Genomic DNA, 22,499 nt, shown 5'->3' with positions numbered 1-22,499 from the left:
TACACTTTTCTCAGTGTTGTCCCTGATTAGCCTGTACACTTTTCTCAGTGTTGTCCCTGATTAGCCTGTACACTTTCCTCAGTGTTGTCCCTGATTAGCCTGTACACTTTTCTCAGTGTTGTCCCTGATTAGCCTGTACACTTTTCTCAGTGTTGTCCCTGATTAGCCTGTACACTTTAATCAGTGTTGTCCCTGATTAGCCTGTACACTTTTCTCAGTGTTGTCCCTGATTAGCCTGTACACTTTTCTCAGTGTTGTCCCTGATTAGCCAGTACACTTTTCTCAGTGTTGTCCCTGATTAGCCTGTACACTTTTCTCAGTGTTGTCCCTGATTAGCCTGTACACTTTTCTCAGTGTTGTCCCTGATTAGCCTGTACACTTTTCTCAGTGTTGTCCCTGATTAGCCAGTACACTTTTCTCAGTGTTGTCCCTGATTAGCCTGTACACTTTTCTCAGTGTTGTCCCTGATTAGCCTGTACACTTTCTCAGTGTTGTCCCTGATTAGCCTGTACACTTTCCTCAGTGTTGTCCCTGATTAGCCTGTACACTTTTCTCAGTGTTGTCCCTGATTAGCCTGTACACTTTTCTCAGTGTTGTCCCTGATTAGCCTGTACACTTTTCTCAGTGTTGTCCCTGATTAGCCTGTACACTTTTCTCAGTGTTGTCCCTGACTAGCCTGTACACTTTCTCAGTGTTGTCCCTGATTAGCCTGTACACTTTTCTCAGTGTTGTCCCTGATTAGCCAGTACACTTTTCTCAGTGTTGTCCCTGATTAGCCTGTACACTTTTCTCAGTGTTGTCCCTGATTAGCCTGTACACTTTTCTCAGTGTTGTCCCTGATTAGCCAGTACACTTTTCTGAGTGTTGTCCCTGATTAGCCTGTACACTTTTCTCAGTGTTGTCCCTGATTAGCCTGTACACTTTTCTCAGTGTTGTCCCTGATTAGCCTGTACACTTTCCTCAGTGTTGTCCCTGATTAGCCTGTACACTTTTCTCAGTGTTGTCCCTGATTAGCCTGTACACTTTTCTCAGTGTTGTCCCTGATTAGCCTGTACACTTTTCTCAGTGTTGTCCCTGATTAGCCTGTACACTTTTCTCAGTGTTGTCCCTGACTAGCCTGTACACTTTCTCAGTGTTGTCCCTGATTAGCCTGTACACTTTTCTCAGTGTTGTCCCTGATTAGCCAGTACACTTTTCTCAGTGTTGTCCCTGATTAGCCTGTACACTTTTCTCAGTGTTGTCCCTGATTAGCATGTACACTTTTCTCAGTGTTGTCCCTGATTAGCCTGTACACTTTTCTCAGTGTTGTCCCTGATTAGCCTGTACACTTTTCTCAGTGTTGTCCCTGATTAGCCTGTACACTTTTCTCAGTGTTGTCCCTAAAAGCCTGTACACTTTAAAATCAGTGTTGTCCCTGATTAGCCTGTACACTTTTCTCAGTGTTGTCCCTGATAAGCCAGTACACTTTTCTGAGTGTTGTCCCTGATTAGCCTGTACACTTTTCTCAGTGTTGTCCCTGATTAGCCTGTACACTTTTCTCAGTGTTGTCCCTGATTAGCCTGTACACTTTTCTCAGTGTTGTCCCTGATTAGCCTGTACACTTTTCTCAGTGTTGTCCCTGATTAGCCTGTACACTTTTCTCAGTGTTGTCCCTGATTAGCCTGTACACTTTTCTCAGTGTTGTCCCTGATTAGCCTGTACACTTTTCTCACATGAACTCTTTTTCCCAGAGTAAGGCTGAAATATTACTCAATATTTATTTTGAATTCTTCCACAATCCAACACGTTTATTACGTTCATTGCACCACTCACCTGTGGTGGCAAGCACTTTAGCATGTTAATTGCACCACTTACCTATGGTAGTAAACACTTTATCATGTTAATTGCACCACTCACCTATGGTGGTAAGCACTTTATCATGTTAATTGCACCACTCAACTATGGTAGTAAGCACTTTATCATGTTAATTGCACCACTCACCTGTGGTGGTAAGCACTTTATCATGTTAATTGCACCACTCACCTGTGGTGGTAAGCACTTTATCGTGATAATTGCACCACTCAACTATGGTGGTAAGCACTTTATCATGTTTATTGCACCACTCACCTGTGGTGGTAAGCACTTTATCATGTTAATTGCACCACTCACCTGTGGTGGTAAGCACTTTATCATGTTAATTGCACCACTCAACTATGGTGGTAAGCACTTTATCATATTCATTGCACCACTCACCTGTGGTGGTAAGCACTTTTATCATGTTCATTGCACCACTCACCTGCAGTGGTAAGCACTTTATCATGTTTATTGGACCACTCACCTGCAGTGGTAAGCACTTTATCATATTCATTGCACCACTCACCTGTGGTGGTAAGCACTTTATCATGTTCATTGCACCATTCACCTGCGGTGGTAAGCACTTTATCATGTTAATTGGACCACTCACCTGCGGTGGTTAGCACTTTATCATGTTCATTGCACCACCACTCACCTGTGGTAGTAAGCACTTTATCATGTTCATTGCACCACTTACCTGTGGTGGTAAGCACTTTATCATGTTTATTGGACCACTCACCTGCGGTGGTAAGCACTTTATTATGTTCATTGCACCACTCACCTGTGGTAGTAAGCACTTTATCATATTCATTGCACCACTCACCTGTGATGGTAAGCACTTTATCATGTTTATTGGACCACTCACCTGTGGTGGTAAGCACTTAATCATATTCATTGCACTACTCACCTGTGGTGGTAAGCACTTTATCATATTCATTGCACCACTCACCTGTGGTTGTAAGCACTTTATCATATTCATTGCACCACTCACCTGTGGTGGTAAGCACTTTATCAAATTCATTGCACCACTCACCTGTGGTGGTAAGCACCTGGTGAACCGAGACGCCCGGCTTGAGGACCTGTGGAGCTGCTACTATCTTGGGTCTCATTGGGACTGGCGTGGAGATCATGGGCTTCACACTGGCGATAGGGCGCTGAACCATGCCATCCCGACCCCTGTGGTGTGCAATAAGAATGGAATTAGGACTGAAAGATTTGAGATGTACTTAATATCTGCAATTCTAAGTTCATCTGAATCAATGAACAAACTTACAGCATTTGCAAACACTCGAAAGCACATATTTGTTCTGTGACTAATAATGTAAGATGTTACATTTATTTTTTATGTTATTATTTTTATGTCAGTGCGACCCCTGTGGCTGTGGTGGGCAATAAGAATCGAATTAGGACTGCATAATTTTAGATGAACTTAACCAGAACAAACTTTAGGAATTTGCCAACAATGTGAAGCAAATGTTTGTTCTGTGACTAAAAATGCATGATTTTTTATGTTTATTTTTCATGTTATCTTCTTTTAATAATCTGCATTTCAACATCATAAATTACATTTTCCTGTTAGCTTTCCATTTCCATTATTTGATCTTCCAGTACTACAGTACATTTAATTAACGTTTTCAATGTCTTGCATGTTAATTGGGAATAAACCCATTAAAAAGTTCTTCGATTTTAAGTTTAAATTGAAACACTTTTGCCATTTTTTTAACAAAGTTTTTATTCGAAAGATTATTCCTTTTTTGGTCATCCATCTTGTGAACTGCCCATGGCGCTTACCTGATGGTTCACTGATATAGTTCACCAGATGGTTCCCTAATAGTTCACCTGATAGTTCCCTAATACTTTGATCACCTGATGGTTCCCTAATACATTGCTCACCTGATGGTTCCCTTACATATTGCTCACCTGATGGTTCCCTGATACATTGCTCACCTGATGGTTCCTTAATACATTGCTCACCTAATGGTTACCCTAATACATTGCTCACCTTATGGTTCCCTAATATATTGCTCACCTGATGGTTCCCCTGATACACTACTCACCTGATGGTTCCCCAAATACATTGCTCACCTGATGGTTCCCTAATATATTGCTCAACTGATGGTTCCCTAATACATTGCTCACCTGATGGTTCCCTAAGACATTGCTCACCTGATTGCTTCCATAATACATTGCTCACCAGATGGTACCCTGATAAATTGCTCACCTGATGGTTTCCGGGTACATTGCTCACCTGATAGTTTGCCTGGTGCTATTCTCACCTGATGGTTTCCTGATACATTTTTCACCTGATGGTTCCTGGATACAGTTGACTGTTCTCACCTGATGGTTCTCTGATATATTGCTCACCTGATGGTTCCCTGATACATTTTTCACCTGATGGTTCCCTGATACATTGCTCACCTGATGGTCCCCTGATACATTGCTCACCTAATGGTCCCCTGATACATTGCTCACCTGATGGTCCCCTGATACATTGCTCACCTGATGGTCCCCTGATACATTGCTCACCTGATGGTCCCCTGATACATTGCTCACCTGATGGTCCCCTGATACATTGCCCACCTGATGGTTCCATGATACATTGTTCACCTGATGATCCCCTGATACATTGCTCACCTGATGGTCCCCTGATACATTGCTCGCCTGATGGTTCCCTGATATATTGCTCGCCTGATGGTCCCCTGATACATTGCTCACCTGATGGTCCCCTGATACATTGCTCACCTGATGGTCCCCTGATACATTGCTCACCTGATGGTCCCCTGATACATTGCCCACCTGATGGTTCCATGATACATTGCTCACCTGATGATCCCCTGATACATTGCTCACCTGATGGTCCCCTGATACATTGCTCGCCTGATGGTTCCCTGATATATTGCTCGCCTGATGGTTCCCTGATACATTGCTCACCTGATGGTCCCCTGATACATTGCTCACCTGATGGTTCCCTGATGCCACTCTCACCTGATGGTTCCCTGATACATTTCTCACCTGATTGTCCTCTGATACATTGCTCACCTGATGGTCCCCTGCTACATTGCTCGCCTGATGGTTCCCTCATATACTGTTCACCTGATGGTTCCCTGTTACATTGCTCAATTGATGGTTCCCTGATACATTGCTCACCTGATGGTTCCTGGATATATTGCTCACCTGATGGTTCCCTGATACATTGCCCACATGATGGTTCCTGGATACAGTTCTCACCTGATGGTTCTCTGATATATTGCTCGCCTGATGGTTCCCTGATAGATTGCTAACCTGATGGTTCCCGGGTACATGGCTCACCTGATGGTTACCTGATAACTTGCTCACCTGATGGTTCCCTGATGCAATTCTCAACTGATGGTTCCCTGATACATTTCTCACCTGATGGTTCACCGATAATCACCTGATGGTTCCCTGATACATTGCACACCTGATAGTTCCCTGATATATTGCACACCTGATGGTTCCTGGATAAATTGCTCTACTGATGGTTACCTGGTACATTGCTCACCTGATGGTTCCTGGATATATTGCTATCCTGATTGTTTCTGGATACATTCCCACCCCACCAACTTGTGAAATGTCCATGGCGCTCACCTTATTGTTCCTGGATACATCCCCGCCCCACCACGCGGGTAGTACGCAGAGTACGAGGGACGACTGTACGACACGTTGAGCCTCTTCTCCATCACGTAACTCTGCTTGGCCAGGCGCTTCTCTTTCATTGTCAACTTCAGCTCCTTGCGATCAATCAGCAGCGATTCATGTGTGAATGGTTTCTAAAAGGAGAAAAAGACAGCATATGTGTTACAATTCTATTTCAGTATTTGTTTATATTTGAACAAGAAATTTGCCTTTGATATTTCTTACATAGTATATTTACATAAACTTATCATATACATGTACGAAAAGTTACTGTTGCAGAAAAAATATAATATGTATTTATTTAACATTGTTTTTGAATGTTAATTATAGAATTATTTTTTTAACAACAAATAATCTTTGAGAAGGTAGCAGTTGTGTATGTATGTTCTTTTATAACTTTTAAACAAATAAATATGTCATGTTCAACCACATCAAGGTGGTTAGAGATTAAATTAATTCTGGACTCAGTATCCCCGCACACACACACGCTTGAAAGTACTAACAAATCATCCTTATGATTGCATACATAGCATATACATGTACCCTGGAGATTTTGCGAGCCATTATCTCATGAACCATTTAGATTTAGATTTTAGTATTGAGTAGAGTACAAATAGGGGCAGTAAAATGCGACCATGGCTTAGTATTATGGACATTTTCTCATTTCTTTACCTCAGTTCAAAAGATAAGATTTGAGTTTCAACTCAGCCGAGTACTCAGGATCTTGGTCAGCGCACGAATAATCTCAAATCTAAGCAATCTCAAATATTCCTCCTTAAACTCGGGGTGGAGTCAGGCTTAACTCAAACAAGAGCACCTCATAACGGGTGCCACGCTCGGCTGCGAAAGCTTGTCAGAATTTTTTTTTTTTTTTAGAGGTCACAGTGACCTTGACCTTTGACCTAGTGACACAACAAGAGATGTGTTTGTCACAAACACAATGCCTACTACTGCGCCACTTTGAAATAAAATTTCTATTTATGATTTGGTAGGTATAGACATCATTTGGCAGGTATAGACATCATCTCCCTTCAAAGCTTATTACCTTCCCTTGAATTTTTTCCAATCCAACCGGGGGGGGGGGGGAGGGTCTCACAGTCAATTATGACCATGTCAGACATCACTGACAACCAAGGCCTGTGGTTTAAAAGAGATCATAGCCAGAGTTTTTTTTTTTTTTTTTTTTTTTTTTTTTCATAACTCGCAGGCTGTTCTGTTTTTATGTTGTTTGCACAGTGGGAAAGGGTTAAGTATGTTTGTGGTACTAGACCCATAGACTGTGCACTTACAGCAGTGAGCCAGTGTCCCTCATTGAGGAGAACATTACAGAGCACACAGTCTGTGCTGAACTGCGCGACATCTGAGAAATCCAACTCTGGAAACTCTTTATTCTGGAAGTAAAACACGTCCTATAAGTCACATTTACAAAGATATACAACAGAGTGTAAAACACGTCCTATAAGTCACATTTACAAAGATATACAACAGTGAGTAAAACACGTCCTATATGTCACATTTACAAAGATATACAACAGAGCGTAAAACACGTCCTATATGTCACATTTACAAAGATATACAACAGAGATTAAAACACGTCCTATATGTCACATTTACAAAGATATACAACAGAGCGTAAAACACGTCCTATATGTCACATTTACAAAGATATACAACTGAGCCTCCGTCTGGGAGAGAAGAATTTTAAAAAGTCTTAATGCATGTGCGTAAAGTGTTGTCATAGATTAGCATGTGGGACAAAACTTTCCGTTTAGACTGGATTTTCTTAAAGAAGAGACTTCCTTGAAACATAACATTCCATGAAAGCAGAAAGTGTGGTCCCACTTTACACACATGCATTAAGCCCCTATTTCCCAGAGAGATGATCAAATTAATAAAAATCTTTAGAGTATACATATGTATACAGTAGGAATTATACAGTGGAAACCCTCTAAACTGGATCCTCTCTATACCAGAATCCTCTACAAACCGGAGAAATTGTCCCAAACCGGAGAAATTGTCCGGTCCAATTTGTTCCCCCTATAAAACCATGTGTAAAATATCTCCTCAAGACCGGAATCTCCTCAATTCCGAACACCGTTCATTCTTTGGATCAAAATTTGGTCATTCCATACATAATTGTACCTCTCTAAACTGGTCAGGACAAGTTAATTGCACCTCAGACCTAGAGTAAACAAGAGCTGTCTCCATAGGAGGACATATGCCCCCAATAAACGCTTTGATAGAAGTTATTGAAATGTACTAAGTGACCTAGATATTTTCTTGATACAACTTCTGACCAAGTTTGGTAAAGATCAGATGAAAACTACTTCAATTAGAGAGCGGACACCATGCTAAATCCTTGAAATGCACTAAGTGCACTGACCCAGCATGACCCTTATTCGAACTTGACCTAGATATTGTCTAGATACAACTTCTGACCAAGTTTGGTAAAGATCGGATGAAAACTATTTGAATTAGAGAGCGTACACGAAAAGAGTGACAGACTGACTGACAGCAGTGCGAAAACTATATACCCCCTTTTCTTCGAAAGGGGGCATAAAAACGTGTGAATAGCGGATTAAAGACGCGTGAAATTTATAAAGGTTGTCGAAAATTTTGCAAACTGTAAAATCGCAAAACAATTTAAAGAGACTTGGCCTGTGATGTACTTATCTATCAATAGAAGTGATAATACTGATTATAATAACTGATAACAAACATAGAGTTCTTTAGTGTGTGTTTTTTTTAATGTAGGAAGCCGTGCTAAATTTTTGATGAGCTTAATGCCATTTTAATTTTGAATTGTTTATTACAATTGCTAATTGCATGTCATATAAAATAGTGATTTGCAGAGTTCTTGATGCAGTTGCATATTGATATTCATTTAGATTTTCAGTTTGGCAATTAAGATAACCAAGACTAAAAATGTCCGAACCTTCTTCTAAGCAAAGGCGCATGGAATTGTCTCTAAACATGCATGTAACTTTAAAACACACACAACAAGAGTGCCAAACTGTCACAAGATACGCCCGTTTGAAGGTTTTGGACAACTTGATAACTTTACCATGACCCATATTTGAACTTGACCTACATATCATCTAGACACAACTTCTGACCAAATTTGGTGAAGATCGGATAAAAACTACTTCAATTAGAAAATGGACACAGTGCTTAATGCTTGAAATGCACTAAGTGACCCTGTGACCTAGTTTTTGACCCAGCATAACCCATATGCGAAATTGACCTAGATATTGTCTAGATAAAACATCTGACCAAGTTTGGTGAAGATCGGATGAAAACTATTTGAATTAGAGAGCGGACACTGCTGTGGACGCCGCCCCGCCCGCCCAACCGCCCGCCCGCCACCAAGGTGAAACTATAATACGTCCCGTTTTGTTAAAACTGGCGTATAAAAAACAAATCAGTTATAAGAATTTTCACATTTCAGAACAATAATCACTTAGCATAAAATGTTCTAGTTTTTTAACTGTAATCACACTTTTATTACAGAAAAGTACAAACATATCATTCAATGATGACATACAAAATTATATGGGCTGGGCTCTCTGAAAAGGGGGCATATTCATAAAGTGTCGTCCCAGATTAGCCTGTGCCATCTGCACAGGCTTGTAAGGAACAACACTTTTCGCTTTTATGATATTTTCTGTTTAACAAAAGTATCTTCTTAGCAAAAATCCAGTTTAAGGCGGAAAGTGTTGTCCCTGATTAGATTGCACAGGCTTATGTGGGACGACACTTTATGCACAGGCATTAAACCTCCTTTTCACAGAGCACGGCCCATATGTAAGACATTTTGCGATCAATTACCTCATGAACCATGAGTTTATCCACATGTTCTCTACGGAACTGATTCTGTGGGTTCAATTCATCGACGACACGGTCCGACATGCCCTGCTTGTTCACCTGACGATCATAGATCTTTTTTTCCATAGTATTTTCAGTCACAAGGCGGTAGATGTAGCTTGGCTTTATCTGATTAAAAATGCTCATTTGTTAATTTGGTTTAATTTTATGAAGCCATTTTTGTCAAACATCCAAGTACATGTGACAAATCGTTCTTCATTCTGGTGACTAATAGCATTAAAATATCAGGCATTTTGTCTTCCTTGCACGAAGATTTAGATATCAGCTCACTCAACTGAGAATAAATCGAGACAGCTGAATAGTTTAGTTTAGCACAGCTCGAACGTATCTATATCAGCAGGTACATGTCTAGATAATGAGAATTACTGAGACACTTTCAAATCTGCTTCCTGGATAGAAATAAAATCTTATTTTGAAATTGAGAAAAGATAATTTGAAATCTCCCAAATTAGGAATCAAACTCATAACCTTTCAAACACAAGGTCAATGTGGTGTAGTGGATATGGTGTCCGCCTAGCAACTGGGAGCTCGTGCATTCGTTCCCCATTGTGGCAGCGTTCCTCAGATCTCCCAAAAATAACCAAGTACTGGTTCTACCCAGGAAACTGACTCGATAAGCCTTAGAGGTACGCATGCAATGAAATCGAGCTTTAAAAAAGGGGGGTAATTTAAACAACCTGTCCAAAGCGGTAGACTCTGCAAATGGCCTGACAGTCATGGCAGGGGTTCCATGAGGCATCAAGCACCACAACACGATTGGCTCCCACCAGGTTGATCCCTAGGGAACCGGCCCTGAAATGTACACATACATGAATGGAGCCTCCTAATGGGAAAACTGGGCTTTATCAACTTGAAATAAACAAGAGGGCCTGAAAGGCCCAAAGTCGTTCACCTGAAAGGAAAGGAACTGACCTGTTCTGTGCAGCCCAAGATGTCATTAGAACAAAATGTTCTTACCAAATTTCATGAATAGTGAACACCCTCTGGCAGCCACGTTTTTTAACAGACCAGAACCATTTTCATACAAATCCAAGACATCATTTAAACAAATATTCTGACAAAGTTTCAATAAGATTCATGAAGCAATATAAGGAAAAATGCCCCCCCCCCCGGTAGCCATGTTTTTCAAGCAACTGGAACCATTTTTGAACTTGTCCAAAATATCATAGGGACAAATCTTCTGACAAAGTTTCATAATGATCGGACAATAAATATGGCTTCTAGAGTGTTAACAAGGTTTTACTATAGCTATATATGGAAAAATTCCACGCTCCTTGACAGCCATGTTTTTACACCAACCGGAACCATTTTCGAACTAATCCAAGTGATCAATGGTACAAATCTTTTGACCAAGTTTCATGATGATCGGACAATAAATGTGGCATCTAGAGTGTAAATAAGGTTTTACTAAAGCATGATATATAGCCATATTAGGAAAAATGCCCCGCCCCCTGGTGGCAATGTTTTTTAAGAAACCGAAACCATTTTCAAACTCATCCAAGATATCATTAGGACAAATCTTCTGACCAAGTTTCATGAAGATCGGAAAATAAATGTGGCCTCTAAAGTGTTAACAAGGTTTTACTATAGCCATATAAGGAAAAATGCCCCGCCCCCTGACGGCCATGTTTTTCAACCAACCGGCATCATTTTTTAACTTGTCCAAGATATTATTGGGATGAATCTTCTGACCAATTTTCATGAAGATCGGACAATAAATGTGGCATCTAGATCAGTGTTAACAAGATTTTACTATTATATATATAGCCATTTAAGGAAAAATGCCCCGCCCCTTGGCAGCCATGTTTTTCAAGCAAACGTAACCATTTTGGAACTCATCCAAGATATCATTGAGACCAATCTTCTGACCATATTTCATGAAGATTGGACAATAAATGTGGCATCTAGAGTGTTCACAAGGTTTTACTTTAGCCATAGCCCATATATAGCCATATAAGGAACAAGAGGGCCAAGATGGCCCTAGTTCGCTCACCTGAGAGGAGTCGGTTTATTCAATCTTTACCAAATGTCAAACATGGCCTAGATATTGTCCAGACAAACATCCTGGTCAAGTTTCATCATTATTTCATCTGCGAGTCATGATCAATGTACCTATGAAGTTTCATGATCCTAGGCGTAAGCATTCTTGAGTTATCATCTGGAAACCATTTTTCTAAGTTGAGTCACCGTGACCTAGACAGCCATTGCGTGAATACGTTTTTTGGAACTGTGACCTTGACCTTTGACCTAGTGACCTGATAATCAATAGGGGTCATCTGCAAATCATGATCAATATACCTATGAAGTTTCATGAACCTAGGCATAAGCGTTCTTGAGTTATCATCCAGAAACCATTTTACTATTTCAGGTCACTGTGACCTCGACCTTTGACCTAGTGACCTGATAATCAATAGGGGTCATCTGCGAGTCATGATCATTGTACCTATGAAGTTTCATGATCCTAGGCATAAGCGTTCTTGAGTTATCATCCAGAAACCATTTTACTATTTCAGGTCACTGTGACCTTTGACCTAGTGACCTGAAAATCAATAGGGGTCATCTGCGAGTCATGATCATTGTACCTTTGAAGTTTCATAATCCTAGGCATAAGCGTTCTTGAGTTATCATCCAGAAACCATTTTACTATTTCAGGTCACCGTGACCTTGACCTTTGACCTAATGACCTAAAAAACAATAGGGGTCATCTTCGAGTCATGATCAATGTACCTATGAAGTTTCATGATCAGAGGCATAAGCGTTCTTGAGTTATCATCTGGAAACCATTTTACTATTTCGGGTCATCCTGACCTTGACCATTGACCTAGTGACCTGAAAATCAATAGGGGTCATCTACGAGTCATGATCAATGAACCTATGAAGTTTCATGATCCAAGGCCTAAGCGTTCTTGAGTTATCATCTGGAAACCATTTTACTATTTCGAGTCATCATGACTTTGACCTTTGACCTAGTGACCTGAAAATCAATAGGGGTCATCTACGAGTTATGATCAATGTACCTATCAAGTTTCATGATCCAAGGCCTAAGCGCTCTTGAGTTATCATCCGGAAACCATTTTACTATTTCGGGTTATCGTGACCTTGACCTTTAGCCTAGTGACCGGAAAATCAATAGGGGTTACCTGCGAGTCATGATCAATGTATCTATGAAGTTTCATGATCCTAGGCATAAGCGTTCTTGAGTTATCATCCAGAAACCATTTTACTGCTTTGGGTCACCGTGACCTTGACCTTTGACCTAGTGACCTGAAAATCAATAGGGGTCATCTGCAAGTCATGATCAATGTATCTATGAAGTTTAATGATCCTAGGCATAAGTTGTCTTGAGTAATCATCCGGAAACCATTTTACTATTTCGGGTCATCGTGACCTTGACCTTTGACCTAGTGACCTGAAAATCAATAGGGGTCATCTGCGAGTCATGATCAATGTACCTATGAAGTTTCATGATCCTTGGCATAAGCGCTCTTGAGTTATCATCCGGAAACCATCTGGTGGACGGACAGACCGACATGAGCAAAACAATATACCCCCTCTTCTTCGAAAGGGGGGGGGGGGGGCATAATGAGAATACTGCCCCCCTACCTGCAGCCATGTTATTCAACTGACCGGAACCATTTTTAAACTCGACTCTCGTATCAAGGAAACAAATGTTCTGAGCAAATTTCATGAAAATTGGGCCAAAAATGTGACTTCTACTGTGTTCACATGTTTTCACTATATACATATAGAGAAAAATGTCCCGCCCACTGGCGGCCATGTTTTTTCACCGATCCCGACCATTTTCAAACTCTTCCGAGATATCAATAAAACCAATGATTTGACCAACTTTCATGATGATTGGGCAAAAATTGTGACTTCTAGAGTGTTTACAAGGTTTCTCTATAGCCAAATAGGGAAAACTGCCACTATATACATATAGAGAAAAATGCCTCGCCCACTGGCGGCCATGTTTTTTCACCGATCTCGACCATTTTCGAACTCGTCCGAGACATCAATTGAACCAATGTTTTGACCAACTTTCATGATGATTGGGCAAAAATTGTGACTTCTAGAGTGTTTACAAGGTTTCTCTAAAGCCGAATAAGGAAAACTGCCCCGCCCACTGACGGCCATGTTTTTCAACGGACCGGAACCATTTTTGAACTCAATCAACATATCATTTAGACAAAAAGATGGGACAATAAATGAGGCCTCTAGAGTGTTCACAAGGCAAAATGTTGACGACGCACGACGGACAAAAGGCGATCACAAAAGCTCACCATGAGCTAAAAACAAAAAAACAAACAAGTTTTCAGGTTTGATTTCTAGTATTTTTATTCTTATTTTTAATATTCTTAATATGACCTTGAACTGTGAACTTAACCTTGTACCTAAAAACCTGGCTAAGCACAACACTCTGCCTCATCATACGGATTAGTCTTGCAATGTGATTATCAAATCCATCCATTCTAAAGCCTGGACAGAGATAAGCCCCAAACAATTTTTCTATTGCTGAGGACCATAATTAGACCTTAATGTATTTAATATCAATTTGAGGTATTTAATTCCAAGACCTTGAATCGTGACCTAGATCTTGGATCATTTATATTTGTTGGCATGAAATTTTGTGGCTAATTAAAAAATACTTTTTTGTTGACTCGTGAATTTGTGGGCTTCTGTTTTTATATTGATTTTGTAATTTTGTGCTAAATTCGTGTATTGGTCAGCGAAAATGTATGTCCCACGAATAATAATGATATACCGGTAAGAGTATCTGAAGATCAATCTATCAATCAAAGCTGGACACAATTATATTTGGCCAATAACAACAGCCCACTACCTCAAAAGTTTCCATAGCATGGTCATTTTCATAATTGTCATTGCATAAGGAATTATTTAACCCACCTTGTTGACAGCAGGAACAACCACTTGTTGGGTTCAGCATTGAAAGCGTTGATCAATTTTTCTCTTTCTGAACTTGAGGTGCTTCCGTCCAACCCTGTAATTACATAGCAATTGTTTGTTATTAAGTTTGCATGCTTCCATCCAACCCTGTAATTACATAGCAATTGGTTGTTATTAAGTTTGCATGCTTCCATCCAACCCTGTAATTACATAGCAATCGTTTATTAAGTTTGCACGCTTCCATCCAACCCTGTAATTACATAGCAATTGTTTATTAAGTTTGCATGCTTCCATCCAACCCTTTTATTACATAGCAATTGTTATTATTTCTGCATGTACACATAACTCTTTATAAAAAAATTGTGCTTAATGTAGTTTTGTTTCAAGGGGATTCAGGTTTAACTCCTTTTAAGCTCATATACGAACAGTCTACAGTTCTATTTCAATCTTTTGCAGGTAAAGGAGTCAATTAAATGGAACCTTACATAACATATGAGGTATATAAGAATACAAAATAGTGAATTTAACAGCATATCGTCTATAAAAATCTGTCAAAGCTAACAGCATTTTATGTATTCCAGACAAATACATTTTAGAATGAAATATGGACAAATATAAGACTTTTTGTCAAATTGTAAAGTTTTTATTTATAAGATTAAGACCACAGATTGAGCTATTGATTTCTCCAACAAGATCAAATTTAACAAATTTTACAGCTTACAATATATACAAGTGTATAATTAATTTTGTTCAACCAGTCAACACCATTCAGATGTTATCAGGGATTTAAATACATTTTGAAAATCAGGAGTCAAATGACCCCTTGTTTGAAAATTTCAGGGGTCAAATTTAATTTTCAGGTGTAAAAATACTGAAGCACAGAGTCATTTTGTTTGTTCATATTGGTTAAAAGCTCTGCACATGTTTCTATATTTATTTTTGTCAAATACTATGCTATTTAGCACAAGTTGTATTCTATAAATATATGATTAATTTGCTCTTCAGTAACATTTGCATCAAATGATAATTTCCTAAAGTTAAAAGACAGAAAATATCAAGATGCTAGTATCAAAAACCAGGATTCTGCCAGTTGTTATGGCTACTTACTGAAGTAGTTTTTATTGCGACACCAGAGTTCATCTTGTTCAGGGCGGGGCACACGATACTTGGACAAGAACTCTTCTATCAAGTTCAAGGTGAACAAACTTTGGCTGAAATACAATCATATCAGCTGCGTTCTGGAAAAACTGGCCTTAAATCATGTTCGTACATGTAAAGTGTCATCCCAGATTAGCCTGTGTAGTCCATACAGGCTTATCAGGGACAACACTTGGCTTTTATGAAATGTTTCATTTTAACTCTTTCAGTGCTGGAACCGAATTTTGAAGGCATTTGCAAACAGTTTGGATCCAGATGAGACGCCACAGAACATGGCGTCTCATCAGGATCCAAACTGTTTGCTATTCTGATAGTATTCTTGGAAAAAAAATAGAAGAAAATGCTTATTTTAGAAATTCAGCAGACGACAGATAACAAATTTCCCAGCATGCAAAGGGTTAAAGAGGGTCTCTGCTTCGAACAAATCCAGTCAAGGTGGAAAGTGTAATTCCTCATTAGCCTGCAAAGGATTATCTGGGATAAAACTCTCAGCACATGCATTAAGTCCAGGTTTCTCCGAACAAAGCTCATATTAATAATTTCTAAATATTACAGTCTTCGTCCTATCACACTGGTCCAAAGCCCGGTGCAAGTGGTTTTGATTTTCGGCTAGATGAAATTTGTAAACACTAGCCAAATTCCAAATCAATAGTTTCATGACCTAATTTTTATGAATAAAGGTAAATGTATATAATTTTATCAATTACAATTATAGTAAACTACTGTTAAAGCAGTTAACAAAACAAATATGATTGCTGTCGTCTCTTGATTTCAGGGGATTATTCACTCACTGAAGTGTGACAAGGAATAGCTTGCAAAGTTTAAATTAGTGACAATATATTTGCTTTTGTTAACGCAAACATGTTGAACACTATCATGTTACAATTTAAGTAAGTAATCAAATTTTATAAAAATGTAGTTACATTAAATCACACATGTTGTATTTATTGACATTTGACATGTCTAATTGCATAGTGTAGTAAGGCCATACCCATATAAATGGCAGTTATACCTTTTTTAATTCTTATTTAGATTATGTAGAAATGTTAAATTCCTAGAATTTAACTCAGACTTCAAAACAAGGTGGATTTTCAATGTTAATGTAAGTGAAACATATAAAAATAAATGTTTTGATCATAAGAATTCATTATATCTTTTATACTTTAACGAAAAAAATCCTATATCAATCACGATCGATTTTCATTTCAAACCATTCACTTTCATTACGTGATATACATACCAAATAAAACCATATAAACTGGGGGCCTACCTGAAGACCAGTATTTTGTCTCCCATCTGCAGAGATTCTGAGATCAGATTGAAGAGGATCACCATTTTACCACCATTCTCCAGCATGCCTGGGACGTAGTCCTTCAGGATTTCATTTGCCTGAAATAGCGGACACATAGAAAATTAATTTTTGATCAAGTTATTAATGTGACTCAATTGTAAACCCTTTTATATATTGTGAAGTGTGTTAAAAATGTGACTAATTATTTGTTAATTGTGAAATGTATGTGAAATGTGAATTATTCTTTTTTTATTGTGAAATGTGTGTGGACACATGGAGGAAATTTTGTTTGTGGTAATTGTAAACCCTTTTATATATTGTGAAATGTGTGGGAAATGTGAATTGTTCTTTTTTTATTGTGAAATGTGTGTGGACACATAGAAGAAATTTTGTTTGTTTTGGTAGATCATTTATTTTAATTCATCAGTGATCGATCATCTTCAAGTTTTCAGAAGTTGCATGATGATATAGATTCTGGGCCTGGTTGCACAAAACTATCACTGACAGTGAAGCCAACAGCTGATAAATTTTGGATCAAGTTATTTATGTGACTCAATTGTAAACCCTTTTATATACTGTGACACAATTATTGTTTGAATTACATTATGTTTTCTAAATTTTGTCATTAGACCAAATGACGAAGTTATGTTCATAAATAATAATTACATAGAATATTTATAAAAATAAGACTGAGTTACCATAGGCATGAAAGACATTGATATCCAATGTAATCCATGCATATATCCAGTGTCTGTTTTGTAATCAAGATTAATCCAGATATTACATAAAGGGTAGAACATTATACTGTGTACTTCACTGACAATTGACATTTCATGTAAAATGCTACTGCAGTAAATATGTATCAATAGCATTGACTTTGTTTAGTTAGAAATGTAAGGATAAGCGCTAATGTTATTAACTTTTTATCCCACTTTTATAGCGAATTCGGTTGATTAAAGCCCAATTGATTCAATTTCTGCAATAAACCACGGCACGAAATGACGTCTTTTTTTTACAAAATGACGTCATAAATCCAGCGAAATTATCCAGTTAAACTAATTTTGTTTAAATAAAAAGGTTTACTGAATAAAAAAGGTAATAAAGAGAATAATAGATTAGTGTTAATTATAGATCAGTTTTATCATGCTCAGCACGAAAACGAAAAAGCGCTCGCCAAGGCTCATGCTTTTTGTTTTCTAAGCCTCTCATGATAAACCTGATCTATAATCAATACTAACCTATTATTCTCTATATTTTCAACTGCATGTATTGTTTTTTTCAGGGATGTTGCAGCTTTAACAGCAAAGACGCTGCAGATCATTAGAGACAATAAACGCAAATAAAAGATGACAATGTGTGATAAACCATTATTTGCCTTGATTGTAATTGAATAAGATTAATCGGAAATTGGATTTGTGGCTTCAAACACTAGCAGGGTCTTCCCCAGGCCATTTAAGCGCCCCTTGCCGGGGCGCTTGAATTTCGAAATCAGAGTCCCCGGGGCGCTTGAAATTTTCCGATCAGTGTATTCTTCAGTAAAAGAAAGTGGAGATTGTCCAAAAAAAATCAAGGTTTCCCTATCAGTGTATCAATATTCCCTGTTTTAAAAGAGCACTCGGTACCTACTTTCACAAGTAATCGCCATAAACACCGCATGGGGTAATGGATAATCCACTGATAAAGAATAGCATGACGCGCGTGTCGATTATTCTAGCCACATTACTCGGTCATTTAAATGCTGACAAGGATGTATCTGGTAACTTTCCAGTCGTCAAACTGTGAAGTTCATCGTCAAATCGGTTACGTGAATGCTTATGAGGGCGGGGTTAACTATCGACCATTATTTTTGATTGACGTCGGGCATGGAGTAAGAGTTTATCGCAGCTTGATTAGCAAGAAGTTGTACCATGTAATATAAAACCGGTAATTAGTACAGTACATAAAACCGGTAATTAGTACAGTACAGAACATTAAAGACGGTTTCGGGCATCTTCATCACACCTTTTTACTGTAAACAAGTGTTACCTATGACTCATAATTAATACGAGAAATTAATTGCAAGTGGTAAACAATTAATTATTATAGCGAGTAATTTGTGCAAATGACTCCCGGTTACAATTATGTGATAACAATTTATTTAATTCCAGTACATGTATATTTCAACATGTCCATTTATAGAACTGATTCACCTCGTTTTTCTGACATTTATTCGACACGTAATGCGCTTTAACAAATTTTCGTTGAATTAATTACGCACACTTGTAAATGTTTCGTCCGATAATCGATAGTTAGAAGACTGATGATGGCAATCGGCCGTGATCCTCGTGGACAACGTGAATTTCATGCATAATTCCGTCAAAACATTTATTCGACTCGTAAAGTGTGTAAACAAATTATCGTTGAATTTATAACGCAACGGTTAATATTTGTTGAAATCTCAAATGGGAATAATTACATTTGTAATCCGAAACCCATTACCGCAAGTCGATGTTAACGTGTTTTTAATCCGAAACACACTTCCGAATGTAAATGTTACCGCAACGTTAAATATTTTTGCTTCAAATTAGCAGTGCAAATTTATTTTGTGTCGAATCTTTTTCTCAATTAAAAAGAGCGCGAAAATTATGCAGCATGTACAACGTCGCGTCTATTGCATACAAATGGCGTGTATTGAGCGTTTTAACAAGCACACAACAGGTCAGGGGATTGACGCATATTCAGAGGCAATATTTCATCACATCTATAAATAGTCACTTAAAAATGGCAAGGTTTGTGTTAAAGAAATAACTGAAAGCTTTTATCGTAAATATTTACCAGAAAGAGATTGATAAAAGCGGAATAAACGGGATTATCGGGAAATAAATAGAAACTTGAAAAATAGTAAGTATTCAGTTATAGAGTCGGGTTGAAACGGATGTATTGGGGAATCATTCGAGTCGGGATTTTACTATCTGTGCGGAAAAGTTTTAAAACAATTAAACAATATAAAAAAAATATATTTTTAAATGACTGGGGGATTTTTTTTAAGAGTCATAGCGCACCAAATGACGTCTTTTGACGCTGTTTTTCTTTGAGTTATAACGCACCACAGAACGTAAATTGACACGTTAAATTAAAAAAAATCAACGTCGGGAGGCGACACCACTCCCGAACCCACCCTCGGTCGGCCCCGGGGCGCCTGAACAAATTCCTGGGGAAGGCACTGACTAGTTACCGTAATTCAGTCCCACTTATCTGCTAATCATTACAATGTACTAGTAAATTGGTATACAACAAGAAGGACCAGTAACTTAACCTCATAACAATGGACTAGTTAATTAGCATTTAATAATCACGGCCCACCTCCTGCAAGTGACTCCAAACTGACCACCTCTACCCCTTGCGATTAATCACGGACAAGGATTACAAACAACTAAGCAAATAGATGAAGCAAATTCCTTTTTTTGCAGATCAGAAATTGCGGAATTAAGGTGCTGAAGAAATAGTAATTTTTTTGAAAATCGACCAAATTACCAGTACATTTTGATGACAATAAATAGTTTCACAGTATGCGTTAATTGTAAACAAATTTGTATGCTCAAATAATTTGAACATGTTCGATAATTTTATTACTTTTAAAATTTAATTTATTGGGGTCTGAAGTTAAGAGACTTATATCTTAATTGACTTTACAAGTTTTGAGCAACATGGCCCTGTTCTTTATCTGTATGACCGGACATTAATTTTAGTGTGAACGAGGAAAAACCCAGAAGCAGCATAACTTAAAAAGCTGAACAAATAGCATTATCCATGCTTATGACTGATATTAAATAATGATCAATACAACTCAGCCTACCCAGTCATACGTGATTGTGGGTTCATTGTTCCTATTGAGACTGAAGGACGACCCCATTGAAGGGGCACTGCTTGCCGGAGAATTGACACCAGCTGCATTGGCAACTGTGGGTATCCCAGAGGCCAGGGACCCCTCGGGCAGCGGACTGGTGTCCATGGCCATAGCTCCCATGAGTGGGTTAGGGGTTGCAGGAGGGGTCTCCTTTTTTGCCTTGGATTTACTGCCACCCTTTTTCTTGGGTTCGCCAGTTTCAATGTCAAGGTCATTGTCGTCGAGGCTTTTCTTCATACACGTGTACAGGATGTCTGGATGGTTCCATATCTGCAATTTGCGGGAACGTAGTAAGTGAATCATTTTGGAATTCGAGAATTCAATTAAGAACTAGCCACAAGAAAACTGGCAGAGTAAATTCGTCATATGGTACTTACATGTTGTATAAATGAAGATTTTTTTTTAATTTATAGTCCTTTACACCACCATTCATAAATGGCTTCATACACTTGCAAAATAATTATACTCTGTTTGCAGAAAAGAACAAGGCGTGTCAACGGATGTGTAATATGCCCCCAAAGTATATGCTTATCAGGTGGTAGGGGAGAAGGGCACTACATTTATTAACGATGCAGAGTATACAACATTTAACAAAAGTTAATCTTAACCAAGAGGACCAAAGGCCCTGGTGTGCTCTCCTGAGACCAAACAAAACTTAACTGACCAGATGTATTTGGTGATGTTTGTGTAATACATATGACTTTTGAGAAAGCCTTTTAGCCTCTAATAACCAAGATTTTATGTGGGCATTATTGGAACAAATGTTCAAACCAACTTTGAAAATTTAGCAAAGAAGACGGCTCCTGATAGAATGTTTTTGGAAAAAATCAAATAAAAGTCCAGTACAATATTATTTTTCATCATGTCATACCAGCTAAACAGCATCCCCTCAAAGCTATGTATTCTAACAAATCATTTTCAAACACTCACAATAAATTTATTATCATAAGAACAAATGCCCTGAGAATTTAGTTTAATGACTGGGTAAAAATGAGCTTTTTCGCTTGTTCACAAGCTCATTAGCAAGCTTCATGATTTTTGGGCAAAAAATATGACTTCCAGAGTGTTCTCATGTCTTTATAAGTTGACATACTGAAAAAGGTTTTGACACCACATCATGATTGGGAATTTTGTAATTTTTCCCAAACTGGGAAAATGCCATCGTCAAATATTGTTCAGTAATCATACAAAGTTATACTAAAATGGTCTAAAAGATGAAAAAAAGAGCAGACATGGAATCCAGACAAACAGACCCACCAACCCACTGATGGAAAATGCAACTACAATAGGCATTCCTTTGGGGGCATGTGGCTATGTGCAAACAGCATAAAACCAGAACAGCCTGCGAGTGACTTGCAGTCTGTTCAGCTTTTTTGCTGTTTGCTGCTTATCAGTATCTAAGGGTTGGAATTGAAGCCTTTAAAACTTGAATCTGATAAGAAAGGTCTTAAATTAAATTTAAATTTAAATTCAACTCTCTAAGGGATAACAAATGCGTAAAAATACGTATCTAAGTGGTAAGCAAGCAATCTACAAAACAGACAAAACCTTACTTTGCAACACACTGAGAATGCTTTTAGAGGGTTATTATTGACCCAGCCATTGGATCCTGAATCAGTGACTGACTCCATGAATTTCTGGTAGAGTTTCCTCTGTATGGGAGACATGCGAATCAGAAACACGTACTCTTCCTTGGGGGGCAGGGCAGCCTGCAGAACTGTGTGTCCTCGTCTGCAAAGAACCAAAGTGAGAAGTCTATTGTAATGGCATTTTAGTTAAAAAGAAGGTATCCAAAGGTAAACTAAGTAAATATATTAATTAAGATTATATTCATTAATCTCAGATAAATACTGCTTTCATAACACTTAAGTATGTATGTTTATACAT

The 22,499-nt window shown here is 38.3% G+C and overlaps 1 protein-coding gene across 3 annotated transcripts in view; it reads right to left on the bottom strand.

The window, feature by feature from the left end:
* The window catches only part of LOC127832552 (helicase ARIP4-like), a 50,361-nt gene that overhangs the window by 6,281 nt on the left and 21,581 nt on the right, over window positions 1–22,499 (bottom strand). For all 3 annotated transcript variants that reach the window (XM_052358063.1, XM_052358065.1, XM_052358064.1), the window contains exons 12-21: window positions 22,166–22,343; window positions 20,562–20,882; window positions 16,706–16,824; window positions 15,385–15,488; window positions 14,278–14,371; window positions 10,050–10,164; window positions 9,316–9,480; window positions 6,777–6,878; window positions 5,440–5,621; window positions 2,867–3,009 (exon numbers count right to left, since the gene is read on the bottom strand). In XM_052358063.1, the coding sequence (XP_052214023.1) occupies window positions 2,867–3,009; window positions 5,440–5,621; window positions 6,777–6,878; window positions 9,316–9,480; window positions 10,050–10,164; window positions 14,278–14,371; window positions 15,385–15,488; window positions 16,706–16,824; window positions 20,562–20,882; window positions 22,166–22,343 (1,523 nt within the window). The remainder of the gene's footprint in view (window positions 1–2,866; window positions 3,010–5,439; window positions 5,622–6,776; window positions 6,879–9,315; window positions 9,481–10,049; window positions 10,165–14,277; window positions 14,372–15,384; window positions 15,489–16,705; window positions 16,825–20,561; window positions 20,883–22,165; window positions 22,344–22,499) is intronic.

The sequence above is a fragment of the Dreissena polymorpha genome, chromosome 5 (assembly GCF_020536995.1).
Source record: "Dreissena polymorpha isolate Duluth1 chromosome 5, UMN_Dpol_1.0, whole genome shotgun sequence".
NCBI classification, from domain to species: Eukaryota; Metazoa; Mollusca; class Bivalvia; order Myida; family Dreissenidae; genus Dreissena; species Dreissena polymorpha.
This window is presented reverse-complemented; position numbering and strand designations above follow the sequence as displayed.